Genomic DNA, 17385 nt, shown 5'->3' with positions numbered 1-17385 from the left:
CTTCTCTGATGAGAGGACCATGCTACCAAAATTGCTGCTGCTGCTCAAACCAGCATCTCTTGTGAGGGTAAGTCAAAGCAAACAAAAATGTCACCTGACCTCATTTCAGGTCATGCCTGGTTAACCAGCAGTGCATCGAATTTAAAATACACTTTCATGGAATTCAAAGCACCTGTGTTGTGTAGACTGATGCTTTTATGTGGTTCAGAAATGTATCACAGGATGGCTGTGTAATAGCTAACTCTCAGAACATGTGAAATGAAAGGACGGAGAGAATTTAACAGTTGTTTTTATTTAACAAAAGTTACGCCAACGTCTCTATCTATATACATAACGTGTTTCAAAGTCAGAGCAGCAGAGATACAGACTGTTAATGCAGGACACATAATAATGCTTACAACATGTTATGTGATGTTTTGTTTTCTGCTCAATCAGACACTGACAGATTCAAAAAATACCCCAAAGGCTGAGCAGCATCACGTCTTCGTTTTCTGGAGTGGCTTATATCATTATGTCCTAAAAAAAAAAAAGAGGGATGGAACTTTGGAGGGTTAATACACTGTGTTCAGTGTTAATACAATGTGTTCAATTTAGTTCAACCAACAACTCTTGGCCCATAAGAGGGACTCATAAAGTGTTTTGGACTGGGAATAAAAATTTGAGTAAAATAGCCTCTGGGTATGTTAAAAAAATTTTTTTTTCACTGTCATATCATAAATATAAGAAGATCATCTCATTCCTGATCCCCCAAAGTAAGAAAGTCTACGTTAAAAAAATAAGTTAATGACTTCTGTATTAAGAACTATGAATAACATTTAGTGAGTAGAGATCCTTCAAAATTAAGGTAAGAAAGTCGACAAATACTCAACACAGCTCTGCCTCTACCTTCTCCAATTTTGTTCGTTTCATGACATTAAGCTACATGTTAACACACTATTTTCTAAGGTTCTTTATATAAGGAAGACAGACATGTTTTGCTTTCTCATTTTTTTATGACTTCCAGGAAGCTCTCTTAATTCCTTAAAAGGTACTGAAAATCTCAAGAAGCCTAGCTACATGTTCTACTCACAAAATTTTGCTCTGTACATTAGTTGACTTTTAGGTAATACTTGAAAAACAGTTGATGCTGCCAAGTGTGAAAACTTCATGTTGACACTTAACACTCTGACCTGATTCAAGGTCATCTTTCCTGGAAGATCAAGGGTATAGCCTTTCAGGAAAGATGCTATCAAGCAGTGAGGTATAGGGGGGGAAAAAAAAGTCACAGCCTTTTCTTCTCCCTTCAACTCTTAAGAGCCTTCTTTCATGCTGGGTGGTTGGGGGATAACAAGTCTTCTGTGGATAAAACTGAAGAATGCTCTCCTTTATGTAGTGAAGTGGTACACACGACCTATTTCCCAAAGAGCACCAACTGGAAATGCACAAGGACTAAATACTGTACTGAAACAGTTCACAGGGGTTTCTACACCCATTTGTTCATGGAAATCAGACCCATCACTTACTGTGCTTTCATTTTCTAAAATAGAGATCAGACCATTATAAAAATGTACTGCCAAAATAAATTATTTCTAGAATATAAAATGTTTTGTATTTTTCCAGCCCACATAACTCCATTATAAAATAGGAAATCAGAAAATTAGCTACCGAGTCTTCATATGGTAAAAAATATATGTGTACACAAGTATATACACATATAAAAAAACCCAAGTTTCAAATTTCAATAAAAACTAACCAATAAACCAACGTAATGATTATGTATTAAACTACACACAAACCACGTCAATTTATCTGCAATGAGAACCAACTACAAAGTATTAACAATCAAATGTATCAGAGGATAACCTAAGACTTCCCCACGTGGAAAAGGATCAGGAAGCCTTCAACTGACAAGCCAACAAGAAGCCTGCTCATGCCCTTTTCAGATATAATCACCCCCCGGTTCTCTAAGGAAGGAGTCCAAAAGGAAGGAAAGCATGTGCCCTGGGGCTGCCTTGCATTTGTGCTCTGTGTTATGGCCGGCTCGCGGCTGGCTGGGGGCGGTGGGGGGCATGTGAGGACTACAACCCAGGCTGATCTGTGCTTGCCAAGCCATCCACCTGCCCATGCAGCCACAGTGGTGCAGAGGGCGGGCTGCGGAGACCAGTGCCAGCCCTGCCTTCTGCTGGTGGAGGGGAGCTGGAGCGTTTGTGGAGCCGCCTCCCAGGCGGGGTGAGCAGCAGGGAAGGCCTGATTGCAGCTGAGATCAGTTAAGAGATTACCATCGATGAAAATAGGGTACAGTGTTCCTGGAGCCTGAATAAAGACAGTGGGGAGGTTTCCATTTTGCAGATTCCTGCCTGTTCACAGTGTTTTCAGGAGGGAAAAATCGTAAGGAGTGGACAGGTGAGCGGGGAAGCGGTCTATTCCACAAAAGGGCCTGTTCAGAAAACCCACCAAGGGAGGGCAGAATACGACCTGGCGGCGGGGGGGGGGGGGGGGGGGCAGCATCTGACCCACAGGTGGTGAAGACAGAGCCTGCAGCCCCCAGCCTTGGTTTGTGGGGAGCTCCCAAACCAAAACTCACAGTCTCACTAAAGCCCCAACTTGCTTTCCAATCCTACCTTGACTTGTCTCCCCAAACGTCATCCAGGTTCAAAGGAGCCTGTTCATTCACAGTGGACGTGGATTACTCAGCTGACTCTCGGGAGAGTGATAAGGGCAAACGGGAGACAACTTTAGGTGTTTTCTCTTTTTTTCTTCTTCCAAAAAGGCACATTCCCTCCCCCACCATCATAAATCAAGGTACTTGAAAAAGAAAGCAAAAGCTTGAAAATCTTTTATTCTTCCCCTAACGTCTGCTGTTGCAAACTCAGGCCAAACTTTGGAATCATTCTTTAAAGGGGTCAACAAAAGCACAATCTATCTGTGCCACAGTGAACACTCAGCAGCACTGCAGAGTGGGTGAGGGATTTAAAAGAACGCCACTTTCTTACAACCAAATTTAAGATAACCAAGTAGAAAATGTAATCTCCATTATGTACCAAGTATTTAGGAGATAAGTTAACGCAAAAAGGGAAAAAAAAAAAAAAAAACAAGGGATGTGCACACCAAGACCTTGGTTTAATTCTTCAGTAGCATTTTGTTATATAAAGAGCATGTGTCAAACGTTCTAAACTTGCCCCTTTGAATGGATAAGAAAAGATTTGTTATCTACTCAGAAAAAGGCTGCTGACTGAAATCTCAGATCCCACTGAAAATCTGTTCCGAGTTTCCCTTCTCCCCTAACAAATGCATGTATGTGAATCTATGCACACTCGTTCAGGGACACAGACCCTTCTGAGGTCCAGGCACCAGGCGTGGGCTCAGATGCATGGCTCTCTGCATTCCTGGGAGGATCGCAAGACTGACCCGCCCTCCCATGCCTGCAGCCTCTATTTCCCCCACTGAGTGAGGAAGGGACACACAACCAAACCACCCAAACCAGGAAAAACTGAAAGGGCGGAAGAACACCGCGCTTCTGAGACGGGCCTTTCACTTATTTGCCCTTGGAAGAAAGAACATCCCAGTCTCTGGTTGCTTCTATCAAATGCCGCTGGCCGTGACTCATCCACTCTTCCTGGTCCTCGTAGAGCCGCCCACAAAACCAGCACTTAAATATACACTGCGATGAGTCATCAGGCAAGGAATCCACCACCTGGTAGTTGTTTTTATGAACCTTCTTCAGTTTCATTTTCAGCATCATTTGCCTTTTGATCTGATTGGCTTCCTCCGCGTTCTGGTAGGTCAGTCGGACGTGGTGCCGCCTCATGCCTAACTGACACCTAGTCCTCTCTGACAACACCACCTTGAGGACGTTGCCTTTGTACTTGTTTATCACCTTCATCACGTTGGACACCTCTGGTGAGTCGACGTCAGGATGGTTTAACACAATGACGGGCTGGTTCCGACGGGGGCATTTGATCAACTGGTCTGGTTTAGCTGCAATCAGTCGAAGCTGTCTTGCAACCTGAAAGATGGAAGGATCCCGGCAACAGCGGCTGGGGTCAGTCTGGATTTTGCTTTTCTTCTTAGATGAGCTGATTTGTCTGGGTTTACCTTTACTGATGGGAAGACTTCTGGGAAACAGTTTCGTTTGCTTGCTCATTTCACTGCTTCCTTGCGGGCCATGCAGGGGTCTGGGTTTTTTGGGCACAGTGCTACAATGGGCACTCTCTTTTCGTGATTTAGGCCGAAAAGACAGATCGTGATTTGGGGACATATCTATGGGTCCACTTTCACTTGTCAAAAACTGTACGTCCGGGTCTGTCCGTTTCATTGGGCAGAGCGGAATGGGCTTTATTAACTGTGTCTCACTGCATGGGATATTGACAGGTGCTTCGCAGGTCGCCTCTATAATGTGGGAATCCTCAGAGGAATTAAGAACCCTCAACACGGCCCCCTTGGGGATCAACACTGGAGTAGCCACATGTGGCTTCTTGGTCACTCTGCTTTCGGTTTTCCCACTGCTGCCTTCGACAAGCTTCGGATACGCCTGCTGGTGCATGAGCTGCCCACTAACACCACCAGCATCCTGAGGTCTGGGGAGCATGCCCGTGGAACAGCCAGCACTGGTGAAGGACACGTTAATTTCCTGGATGCATTCAGGCGTGGCTTTTGAAGTGACCTTAGACGCCTTCCCTACAGGATGTCGATGGGCGCTGTTTGCAGCCAGAGATGAAGGCTTGCCACAGGATTCGATTAACTGGGCTATCTTTCTGCGCAAGAGTTCAATTGACTTTATTTTGGATGTTGAACTATTCCACCTGACGCCCTCAGGGACGTTTTCAGATCCAGAGCTCAGAGAAAAGACTGAGGAGATGACCGGACCATCGAAGGAGTCATTAGTCTGGTCGGGATTCTTTAATTCCAGTGGTTTATCCCCAGACTGTTGGGCTCTGACTCTGTCTTCTCCCATTATGTTGATGTGTAAATATTCACTTCTGTGTTGAGAGGAAGTCTGGCCCGTGTTTGAAACTGCCTTATGCTCCTGTGTCTGGCTGTCTTGCAGCTTCCTGGGAGGGGCAACTGTTTTTGCAGGAAGGCTGATCTCATTCCTAGAGTCCACGTCATTCTGACATAGGGGTAGTGAGTCCGTTTCTCCAGAGAAGGAAATGGTTGCAGGCGGTGCTGACACAGGAAGTAACTGCTGCGAGTCACTGGGTAAGTTTCTTCTGTCTTCAGTAAAAGAAAGGGCAGTTTTATATGGAAAAGAGTTCGATGAAGTTCCAAGACCACGTAAGACACTGTTTTTCACTAGAGATAATGGAGAATGGCCTTTGAAGGCAATGGAAGGCAGAGCAGCTCTATGGGGATACGGGTAACCTTTTCTCTGCAAACTCTCAACTCTCCCCGGGTTGAGCAGGGATCCTCCGCTGCTGTGCCGGCTAGAATTTGGCATGAAAAAATCGTAAGACCTCATCCACTTCACATTTTTAAGTTGCTTCTGAACTGATGACTGTAGACTACCGATGCCTGCAAGTTTTCCGATATTCCCTTCGATCGCAAGGGACTGCATGGGCTCTGTGGAAGCCATTTTTTCCTGCTCGCTTGCACTCCTCTCTTTAGACCCACGTTCGGAACTACCTCCATCGCCTCCACTGGCATCGAGGCAGTTGGTTTCTTCCAGGGGAAACAGTTTGAGCACGAGCTGCTGCGTTCCATTGACAACCTTCACGTCCATCAGCTGGGCTAGACAGTTGGCGGGGACGACGAGCTCGGCTGGCGCCACCACCGTTAACGGCATCCCCGGCTGCACGGGCTCTTTCGAGGGGGACAAGACCTCCACCTCCACACTTCTGTTCCCCAGCAGGCTGACCTCAGTGGGCTCTGACAGGGCCCCTTTGTGTGGGATGCACACCACGTCTTTCTGGTACTCTCTGGATTCAGGCAACAACGTGATGCTGTGCGTCCTGTCTTTACTTGCGTGGAGGGGAAACCCTGAGAGCTGATCTGACAACTTATTTTGAAACGCAGTCCTGGGACTGGAAGCTTTTGAAAGCTCTGGGTTTTGCTTGGAGGCGCTGATCCTTTTTGGCTCCAGCCTGGCGACGGCTTTGGGCAGCCGTTTGGCCCCTGCCTTCTCGTGGACTCTCCTCCTGTGTTTGACGATGTAGTCGTTTCTGATAGCACCATAGTCACAGTACTCACACCGATAAGGGAAAACGCCTGTGTGCTTCACCAGGTGCCTCTGAAACTCCCCTTTCGTGTAGGAAATGCAGCCGCAGTGGGAACAGACGAACTTAATCTCTTCATGCTGAAGCGTGTGCTTTTTGTACTGCAGGGGGTCCTTTGTGGAAAATCGACATTTGTCGCAATAGTATTTGCCTGGCTTGAAGTTCCTTACCTTAAACTTGTGATTGACAGAACTTGAGATGGCTTCCGGTTTACTTCCTACTTGAGCAGCACTGCGACTGTTGTTCACAAAGTGGAAATGGGGAGGGGCCGCGCCAAGGCTGCATTTGAAGCAGACGTATTTGTCCTCCTTCTGGCTTTGCCCAGTACCCTTCTTCAGATCCTGAAGTGGGGCCTCGTGCACACTCTTGCACTTTACACACGTGGCAACAGTCGTGGCGGCAGCCTCCGCCTCGGAGCCTTGATAGAGAAGAGTCTGAGCGTCTGGTCTGTCTGGTCGAGTCCCTCGATGAGCATTGGGCTGTTTGGGTGACATGGTCAAGGCATTGCGCCCGTCACCAGCTTGAGTGCTACAGAGCTGCTGTCCAATGTCCTTCATCTCTTCATCTGCATTTCTAAAAAGCCCGCTGAGATCCAGAAAGACTTCACACGATAAAATCCTTAGGAAGCACCTTTGGTACACTTTGTGGCAGCGTACCTAGGAGCATACTTAATTATCTTTCTTCATAAAGCAGGTCAGGATCCTCAACGTGACCGCTTCCAATTCTCTGACATTCCAGGCAATACTAAGGGGAAAATAAAGAAATCATAAAGCATGATTAATGCAGGAACTTAAGGTTTAGCTTAGCTAACATGTTTCCAGACTTACCCTCTATTTCAATGACCTTGGGAATTTTATGCTAAATCTTCACCTATTATCTTGGTGCACATGTTGATAGTAACACAGTACAAAGAAGTGAAGTCAAAGTCGCTCAGTCGTGTCCGACTCTTTGCTACCCTGTACAGTCCATGGGCATCTTCTCCAGGGCATCTTCCCAACCCAGGGATGGAACCCAGGTATCCCACATTGTAGGCGGATTCTTTACCAGCTGAGCCGCCAGGGAAGCCCTGGTACACAGTACGTAGTACCATAGAACTGGCAAATAACAAGCCTCAACTGAAAATATTTTCAAACTCTACCCTCTAAAACTCATCACTTTAGCAGGGTAATAATCATGGCAGTCACTCAGGATGGCCTTTGCTGAGTGAGTTACTTTTAAGTGTCATGGAGAGCATCTAGCAACTACACAAGTGTAATTTTGTATCAACCTCCCTAATACCTTTTGTCACTTTAGCTTCTAAACACACATAAGTGGTAGAACCAGGACACCGGCTCCAGGGTCCATATGTTTCTATGTACACTGAGTCACGAGCATGGATCCCAGCTCTCTCACACACCCCATCTGCTTGAACAAGTGCTAGGAAGCCAACAACATTCTGACAACACAAGGCAGACAAATACCTGCTTCGCATCTTACTGAGAATCTATCAGGTGCCAGGCACTGCTCCAGCTTCTACAGGGCAGTGACGAGAAATAAATTCACCCCTCCCCTCATGAGAGTGCAGAGAGGGGAGAAAACAAGTGTTTCTCTATTGGGCAAAAGGTGGCCAGTGATTGGGGAAAACATGCCATAAAACCAGGCCAGGGGGACTGGGCTGAGTAGGGGGCGAGGCCACAGGGCTGGGGTGTGGGGTGTGGACAGTCAGGAGGGGCCTGAGGATAAGCCGACACTGGGGCGGAGGGCGCTTCAGGCAGAGGGAGGGCGAAGGTCTGTGGGAAGTGGGCCTGGAGCACCTGAGCGACAGCAAGGAGGCTGGGGGTCAGTGAACAAGAAAGGGGGTGCTGGGCGGGGGGGGCGCAGATCTGGTCGGGGGAAGGGGAGACGGGTCCAGGGAAGACCGACAGTGCGGCATCATGAGGACGTGGCTTCTCCCGCATGTGAGGGAGACATGGGGAGAGGCTGGAGCTGTGACGTGACATGCCCTGACCTTTATTCCAGCCACTGCCTCCAGTTGCTGCAGGGACCCGGGTCTGGGAGGGCGAAACGAAGGCAGCAGGGAGACGGGGAGAGGGAAGCAGCCGGGACTGCACTCCTGTCGTCTGGAGCCAGTACCACAACAAGTGCAATGCAGTGATTCTCACACAAAAATAGTTTTCTTTCACCACACATTCTTTTTTCAGCATACACAGAACTATCAGCTAAGCAAAAGCCATTTTAGTTTAGGATCTGTGGAAAGTCTTCCTTTCATGATCTTAAAAAAAAAAAAACACTTTCAACCTTTCTCGCATCATTTTTTTTTTCATCATCTGGCAATCAGAATTACAGACACTTACCCAGCTTCCTCTACAGAGCTGCATGAGGACTAAAGTGCTAAAGAATACAAGACAATGTGTATGTACTTTTCAAGCGCTTCCCCAAGTGTCAAGAGTCACACAAGGCCTCAGTGTCTGTTCAGATGGGCAGAAAGAAACATGAATGGGAATTAGCCCTTTCCTTCTGGGATCCTGCTCACAAGCCAAGGGCCACACAAAATAAGTCTGAAAGGCTGAAGTCATACACATTTGATCATCTAAGAATGCTACTATTGCCCACATGTTCAGTTGGCATTTCCATCCTACTAAAACAGAGGAAGCAACGGCTGCAGGCAGAGCCTAAGAAAACCACTGATCCGAGGAATGCACAGGCTGAAAAGGGGATCTGATCCAGTGGTTCCTGAAGCTGGAGGAGCCACAGAATCATAGCAAAGAGAGATGCTCCTGGGCTTCACCACAAAGCTCACAAATCTAAACTTCAGTGGGAGAGAGATGGGGAAGAGGTGCCCGTGGTCAGTCATGTAATTCTGATGAAAAGGCACGATCAGAAATCAATGGCTGAGACTTCCAGCAACAATTCAATCTTTTAAACCATCTTCGCCAGCTGATCATACAGTTGAAGCTCTAGTAACTGCCAGACACCAAACTCCTTCCCTCTTTGGGCAGTTTCACTGTCCAGAATTTGCCCTTCAATAAAACTGAAACCAGCATCCCTGTAACTTTCTCAGATCTTGACCTTGGAGCTACAAACCACTGAATCCCAGATAGACCAGTCATTTATCTGCCCCTTCCCTCTCTCGTCCCGTCTCAATTCTGTTTACAAGATGTGCATACCAGCCTCATAATCTTGAGTGAGCAAGAAACAGAGAGAGGAAGGAGAGCAGGGAAAGGAATAGGAGAGATAAGAAAGAGAGGGAGGGAGGGAGGGAAAAGGAGGGGACGTGGGAGAAAGTAACTTGCTTGCCTGGTATAACCTGCTTACCAACTCTTTAAAAAACAAACAGAATAGGCAGTTTTGCCATTTCCTCTCCAAATCCTTTCGAAAGGTGGAGGTGTCATTCCCCCCGGACTGGAGACTTGGACTGGGTGATAAAGACCTTAGCGAAAAGTGGAGAACATCCCACTGGCAGAAAGTCTAGAGAACCAACCACACCTGCTCAGTGCCTCCGCAGCGCAGGTGCCTCCTGGAGGTGCTTCTGCAAGGCCATGCCAGCAGCTATTTTGAATAAGGAATCCACAGAAGCAAGCGCCAATACGAAGCATGAACTGTGATTAGAAAATACAGTTTAATGGGGGAGTCAAGGTGCTAGGCCATGCATGACCCAATGACGTCACCTGCTGCAAAGTACCTTCTTGGCCTCTAAGCCAGTCTCAAAACTATACAGTTTCTACCTTGGTGCTTCCCTCCGTCCAGGTAACAAAGATGTCCAGCTTCTTCAAAACAAAGTTCTCTTTGGCCATCATAATGTGCAGCTAGTCACGGGTGAAAAAGATCTCAGATGTAGCATCCAAGACAGAGGTAAACGGACACAGTGGAAGGAGGAGATGGCTCTGACGTTGGCATTTACACTTGGACACTGACGCTGTGCCAAGCACACCTGAAATGCGTCCCCAGGACCTTGCTCCCTCCACGCTCCTTTCTCTACCTCGTTCACACTCAGGTACAGCCACCTGTGAACCTGGGCCCTCTGGCAGATTACTCCCCAGTGAACTGATGACCAAGAATTACACAAGACACTGTCGGTGTAAGGGCCATGTGTGGGCCAGATGCTGAGAGGCCACTAACCAATTATGAGTAACATCAGTCTCAGGGATCACCTACCTTCCAAACTCACGGTACCCTTTACAACATCTCTGCCTTGGATCTCCTAGGACTAGAGACATACTTTTTTAAAGTTCACTCAGAAAGGCTCTCAAAAACACAGAAGATACTTAGTATTATTAACTTCGGACATGGTAAATAAAAGTTAATGTTAAGCTGCCCGTTTTTAAAGGGTGAAAAGTGTGCTTTATAATGCACGATTACCTCCAGCATCAGAAAAAGATGACTTCCATGGACAAAGAGGAGGCACACAATGTGTGACAAACATGCTTCCATTAGACTGAGTCCTGCCTTTTCCCGGGAAAAAGCCTAGCAGCACCCACCACTGCCAGGTTTTCCTTCTGACTTTGAGCTCACTTGACCTGGTGACTTAAACATTTATTTGGAGGGACAGATGGAGAAAAACGTTGAGTTTGTTAGAAACCAGTCCAGTGACATTGAGGGCTATAAAACTCATGAAGGGCATGTAAGTTTTTATTAAAAAGAAAGCATCTGATTTCTAAATACTGGACATGTCAAGTGTCAATAGAAGGACAGAAAGCAGGAAAACAATGTTTAAGGCAGCAGATTCTGGAATCAGATCATAGGGTTTCCAAGCCTATCCCATTGCTTTCCAGGCCTGACCTGAAGCAAACTGTCCAACTATAAAACAGACAGTAGCAGTACCTACTGAAATATTCATTGGAAGGACTGATGCTGAAGCTGAAACTCCAATACTTTGGCCATCTGATGTCAAGAGCTGACTCATTAGAAAAGGCCCTGATGCTGGAAAAGACTGAAGGCGGGAGAAGGGGACGACAGAGGATGAGAAGGCTGGATGGCATCACCGACTCGATGGACAGGAGTTTGAGCAAACTCTGGGAGATAGTGAAGGACAGGGAAGCCTGTCGTGCCCCACAGTCCATGGGGCCACAAAGAGCTGGGCATGACTGAGCGACTGAACAATTACTACTGTATCTCAGGGCTGTGGTGAGGACTGAATGGGACAGTGTGACTATAAGCACTTAGGTTCTAAGTCACTCACACACAACTGCTAAAAATATTATTTTCCCTTATTTTATGAAGAAAATAGAAGAAGAAATGGTGCCTATCACATAAGTAGTCCAAGGAGCTAAAACACATACTTCTTTGTTACCTGGCTTTTTCTGGAGTATACAGTGAATCTCATTTTATAATTTTAATTACAGCTGCCAGGTTGCACTGTCTAAAAGGGAATTCACCTCTGGGGTCAAGCCATCCACCTTGCCTTAGTGGCAAACAGGCCAAGAGGTGCTTATAGTTGCCAAGGAAAAGATGCTTTATCCACAAGAGTGTTCACTACAACTTAGGTTTACACATAATCCAGTGTACTGACAGACTTTTTCCTTTCCAAGTTCAGCTAAATTGTGCATTATCCCTGTAGCAAATGAATGTGTTCCCACACTAGATGTTAATGAGCAATTTTTTTTTTTTTAAGTTGCTAGGCAATTAAATCATATGTATGCTACACAGATTATCACATACATCTTATGTTCATGAGATGCCCACCAAACTCAGTAAATTTTAGCTGGCTGACTGCATCCTTTCTTGGACAGAGAAGCAAATGAGAAAGCTTTTCGAAGACAGGAATCCTTTCATTTTGTCTATTAAGCCATAGAGAGCATAGGCTAGTCTAAGTAACGTGTCTCAATAACCAAAAATTTATTTATTTTTTCAATAACCAAAAATTTAAAACATTCTACCCCTAAGTGATCATTAGTATGTAAATGAGTGATACCTGGTCAGGGCAACAGTCCAACATTAGGTGTGTAAACTGCCAACACCTCCCCAGTAAGTCAGTATTCAAGGAGAAACAATGTTCTCACTCAGCAAGAAGTTTTTCAGACAAACAATCAGAATTGAACTGAATTGGTAGATAGATCCACACACTGGGAAACATCAGTGAAGTATTTTCTTTGTTCTCATCTACTTTCACTTGAAATGACTGAACTGATGGCCACCTTGATGGCAAGAAAAACTTCTAAATGTTGCTGACAAATGTACACCTCTGGGACCTTAGACTTCCTTCTGAATCCAAGTGTATCACTTGGAGCATGCAGAATGAGGCAAGAAGTCTGGGCAAGGGAGCCTGTGTTCTGATTCCTCAGCTTTCCAGGTGGAAAGAAAGTGCACGAGAGTGGGAAGAGCAATCTTCATGGGTTACCAGGAGCAAGGTTTAAAACCTAGGTTTTGACTTGGAGCTGTGTCATTCTGGACTCATTAACCTCTCTTGGCCTGAGTTTCCTCACTTGTAAAATGGGAGTTATACCCTAATTGACATGACTGACCTGAGGAAATGGTGTATGCAGTGAGCAGGTAGCCTTATGTTTGGCAAGCTACAGGTTTTGTCAAGAAATAAGCCAACATATTTCTGGTTAAGAAAGATTCTTTCAAGTGTAGAAGATTCCAGCCATCACAGAGGAGCAGATTCTTAGTTTAACAAATAAGCCTAATGAGATAAAAAGTCTCTGGCTGGAGGCAAGGCTCTTCTCCCCCACTCTCCAGGCCACAAAGGAGTTCCCGAGGGGCAGGCTTGACACTGCAGAGCGCATGAACTGAGACAGCATCAGGGAACAAAAGAAGTTATTATTTTTGAACAATTTAAGAGATAACATTTCTAAACAAAGAATATGACTAGTGTCAAAACTTAGGGTTCTATACATGTTAAAAAAAAAAAAAAACTTAAGAGGCAACTATGCTCTTGCTAGCATTTTAAGAAAGACAGCTTCCCTTGTGGCTCAGCTGATAAAGCATCTGCCTGCAATGCAGCAGACCTGAGTTCGATCCCTGGGTTGGGAAGATCCCCTGGAGAAGAGAAAGGCTACCCACTCCAGTATTCCGGCCTGGAGAATTCCATGGACTATGTTGTCCATAAGGTTGCAAAGAGTCGGACATGATTGAGCTACTTTCACTTTCAAACACAAGGTAGTACTACTTATTAAACGTTCCTAGTGACTTCAGGTCTCTAAAGGTGATAAAAATGAAGGACAAATACATCTTTGTACTTCCCTCTATTTTTTTGCCTTAAAGTCAAAGTTTTGTAGAAGAAATGGAGTAAGAGTTAAATAAATAAGTATAATTAAACAAACAAAAATTACTTCCCACTGATTCTTAACCTTGGCTACATCAGGGTAGTCAACCTGTCAGAATATGTCTGGGATGCTAAATTTCTTTAACGAGGTCTCTGTGATGTTTAGTCACTCTCCTACATAGCAAATTTACCTGGGGAGCTTTAAAAACAATGATGCCTGGGCCCCCCTGTGTGTGGGGGGAAGGCTCAGGGTGTTTTAAAAGCCTGCCAGGTGGTTCTAACGTGCAGTCAAGGTTGAGAACCCTCACTGGACGTTACAGCTGCAGCGGAGCAAGTGTCGTATCTCAACGCTCCTGTGCAACCTTTCACAGACCAATTCTTCCCTGGGCGCCTGGAGGTGAGGCAAGGCCGCTGCCTTAACTGGAATGACACCGGAAGGTAGACTCTGGTAGACTCTTGCTTATTAGACTTTTGACTTTGGAAACATCATCACTGATGCCCTGTGGAGTGTGTAATGACAGTAACCCGTTTGCAGACTCTTGGAAACTGAAACATGCCTGGCACGGCGTGAGCACAATGGGCATGAGTCAGGGCTATTTACTGGACCCCTGCCCAGCCTGCTGTCTTTAAGAAAGTGTGGACGGAGGATGCAGCAAAGTAAACAGGTGTTTCAGGGAGGTGGTAAATGTTACACTAGTGATCTGATGCCCATGCTCTCAGTGGCTAGCTGTGTTACCAATGCTGGGCACTGCGGCCCAAGTCAGGTGGAAGCGGGGGGTGGGGTATGGAGGCAGATTCATGCATTACCTTCATTACTCCTCAAAGTGCCCCCTCCAATTACCTGCTTCTTGTAAGTTCCGGAGAAACTGGCTTTTCCCAGGTCATGGAGTCGGTCAGCTGGCGTCTAACCTAAATTCCTTCTGCTACCCTGCTCAGGGAGGCTGGGAACAGCAGTCACAGGTGGGCACCATTCTTACTTCCTGCCCGGAGCCATCGAGCAGCTGAGTGAGTCAAAAGCATGCCAAGTCCCATGGGCTCTTCCCAGGCACCGAGTCCTATCTGGTCTCAACCCCAGGCTCTGACACAGGCCTCTATGCTCAGAACCCTGGGAGGCAGCGAAGCACCGTACAAAGGTCCTGCAACAGAAGCCAGACACTGGGGTTTAAATCCTGGGTCTGTGTAGCCTTGGTTTCTCCATGTCCTTCTTGCTTGTAGAGAAAAAGGAGGCTGAGCCCCCAAAGCGCTTCTCCAGCAAGGGAGCTTAAAATAAAAGGGGAAAAGGCTTCCCAGGACTCAGGTGGAAGAATGACTCAGACCACTTCTCTGGGGGTAGGCTCAGGCACAAGGCTCACACTCTTCCCAGGTCATTCTGATGCCTCCCCACTCCCCAGCTAGGATGAGAATGTCTGGATCCGATGGTCTCCAGCCACTTTCATCCCCAAGATGCATTCTAGGGACTGCAGTTGGCTGAGTCTGAACAAAGAAAATGCCATCTGTACCAGGCTGCTTGAGAACAATCGAGACCGAGAAAGCTTCACTGGTGGGGACCCCGCTTACCACAGGCTTGGTCACACAAGGCACTCAAATGTGTATTGGCTGAATGAAAGAGTCGATGAATGAAAAAAATGTCAGCCTTCCTGGCGACACTAACAATGTTCTTTGTTCTTCTTTCTCCTCATAAACTGGCCAGATCTCCTCACTTTCAAGTGAATAGATCAGTAGACCTATGTGTATTTTTAAATCGCTATTACTAGACTTTTAAAAATCTACATTAGTTTGGCATAACACATGAAGGAGGAGGCCCAATAAATAATGACCTCCTTTGTCTGTTTCCAAGAAGCACCTTGCAATAAATGTTTAGCAGCCCAACAAAACTAAATACGTACAAAAGTATTATTTTTCAAGGCTATATTAGATCCAAGATTAAAAAATAAAAAGCTTTTTAAAATGCATCCTAGGTTAAGGATAACATTGATACAATTTTAAAAGTCAAACATTTGTATTCTACCTAAACAGACTATACTGGGATACTGGTTTTTAAACCACCATTTGCTGGGCCAGTATCTCCAGCTGGGAAGAGTCAGGGATTGGAATGAACTTTGCATACCTGACTCAGAGATAAAGGAACACATTCCTATCCTCTCTGCTCTTCCATAAGAAAGGGCTGCCTGCTCCAGGAGACCAACGTTTTGTCTCACTCTTGGTGGCTTCAATTCTAAGCTTAAGGGGTAATGTTTCAGGGATCTAACACCACAGTTTAGGCGTGTAGACGTTCGTTTTTAATCAGAACACAGTGCTTAGTACTTAGTAGTTCACTTTTCATTTTCCTACCTTAGGTTAATAAACTGTTCACTATCCCAGTTTTTATAAATTATGGGTATTTTCACGGGATACACTGGATAACTACCGTATACAGAGGAACTTAAGTGTTTTCTTCATTCTCTCCTTTGGCTTTTTTCCCTTTCCGATTTGGGCATTTTCGTTCTTTTGCACCCTGCATGGTCTCTTTGGCTTTAAACTGCCCAAAGACCGCCCCCAAGACAATAAGATACAAAAGCATCTGGGACTGGGGTAAGGTCCCCCAAAGAGTGACGTCAGCATTTATAGAAGGAGACCAACCGCATTTACCGTCCCTTTACGCCCCTCTCCAGCACAGAGTCCCTCCATGGACAAGCCCGACCCTGGGCACGTGCCCCCAAACTCCCAAGGAAAGACAATGCCAAGTCGGGTTTTCCAGTTTATTATTGGCACGCGCACACCGACGGTTGGCGTTATCCAGGGCGAGTCCACGTCGCGCAGCACGGCTGCGGGGAACGGCAGGCGCGGGGGGCGCAGACGGTTAACACCGCGCCCCCTTCCAGCAGGGGGAGCGGGGAGCGGCGCGCGGCGGGGGAAGGGCGGCGCGGGGGTGGGGGCGTCCTTCTGGTCTCGGAGACCGGACCACGTCAACGCGGACCTCCGAGGCCCGCAGGAGGCTTTAAAAATGGCCCTCCTGACGACACTTCCTGCTCGGAGCCGACCGGTAGGAGCTCTCCCAGGAGAAATGCATCATTTAAAACGCTTGGGGGCGGGCGGAGGAGGCCGGGCCCGGCGCCCCGCAAGCCGGGACGCTGCCGCCGCCGCCACCGCAGTCGAGGGTCGCGACCCGGCGCTCTCGGGGGCGAGCGTGCGGGATCGCAGCGGCACAAAGGCGGACGAGCGCGGGGGCGTCGGGCGCGCAGATCTACCGCCACCCCCGGGGGTCCGCGATCCCGGGCTCCGCGCCCCCTTCCCCCCAATCCCAGCCCCGCGCCCCTCCTCCCACACTCAGTCAGGCCCGGCGGGGGACCCCCCCCCCCCTTTCCCGTCCAGGCCGCCGCCCCCTCCTCCTCCTCCGCGTCCAGCCCGAGCCCGCGGCCGCCTCGCATCTGCCCCGGGGCCTCCGGCCACAGACGCCCGGCCGAGCAGCCCCGGGCACGCGGAGGCCAAGCCCCCGCACCTCCCGGCCCCGGCAGCCCGCGCCCGGCACGGCCTCGTCTGGCCTCTGTACCCTGCGCGGCCCCTCTCCGCACCCTTGGGCCCGCCCGCCTACCCCGCACACGCGGGACCCGGCACCCTCGCCCCTCCACCGGCTCAGTCACTCACCGGGCCGGCTGGTCTGGGTCCCGCAGAGAAAGGGGGTTGTCTACACCGCCAGCGCCAGGCCACCGCCGCCGCCGCCGCCGCCGCCGCCGCCGCGCCCGCTGTAGGTCCCTACTCGGGGGGCGGAGCCCGGCGACGCCGCGCGTGCGCAGTGCAGGTGGAGGCCCGTCCGGAGCGCGCCCGGCGCCCGAGGTCCCTAAGGCTGCGCCCTCCCCAGCCGGCTCTCAGATCCTTGCCGAGCACCCCCGGGGTTCCTGAGCTCAGCGCTCGCACCCGGAGCCTCTACATCCGCTGCGGTGCGATATCACGCTGGCCCCGAGAGCCGCTCGCCCCCGCCAAAGGAGAACCGGTCGTGCTTCTATATCGTTGACCCAAGCCGAGCGATCGTGG

The 17385-nt window shown here is 48.1% G+C and overlaps 1 protein-coding gene across 4 annotated transcripts; it reads right to left on the bottom strand.

Moving 5' to 3' along the window:
* Nucleotides 1-273: 273 nt before the first annotated feature.
* ZNF518B (zinc finger protein 518B) lies at nt 274-17101 on the bottom strand. Of its 4 annotated transcripts, none has more exons than XR_011484562.1 (3): nt 16999-17101; nt 2601-6935; nt 274-516 (listed from the first exon to the last, which is right to left on the bottom strand). XR_011484562.1 is itself a non-coding variant. In XM_020913315.2 (3 exons), exon 3 carries the CDS (start codon nt 6746-6748, stop codon nt 3515-3517), a length of 3234 nt encoding a protein of 1077 aa, XP_020768974.1. In that variant the 5' UTR covers nt 6749-6935; nt 14216-14510; nt 16999-17099; the 3' UTR covers nt 274-3514. The 4 variants fall into 4 exon arrangements, 3 of the variants coding, with proteins under 3 accessions (XP_020768974.1, XP_020768966.1, XP_020768969.1); XM_020913315.2 differs by adding an exon at nt 14216-14510 and having other exon boundaries at nt 274-6935; nt 16999-17099; XM_020913307.2 differs by lacking the exon at nt 16999-17101 and adding exons at nt 14216-14510; nt 16003-16400 and having other exon boundaries at nt 274-6935.
* Between the last annotated feature and the right edge of the window lie 284 nt (nt 17102-17385).

This window comes from Odocoileus virginianus, chromosome 29 (assembly GCF_023699985.2).
Source record: "Odocoileus virginianus isolate 20LAN1187 ecotype Illinois chromosome 29, Ovbor_1.2, whole genome shotgun sequence".
Taxonomy (NCBI): domain Eukaryota; kingdom Metazoa; phylum Chordata; class Mammalia; order Artiodactyla; family Cervidae; genus Odocoileus; species Odocoileus virginianus.
Note: the sequence above shows the minus strand (reverse complement) of the source record. Positions and strands in the feature narration are given on the sequence as shown.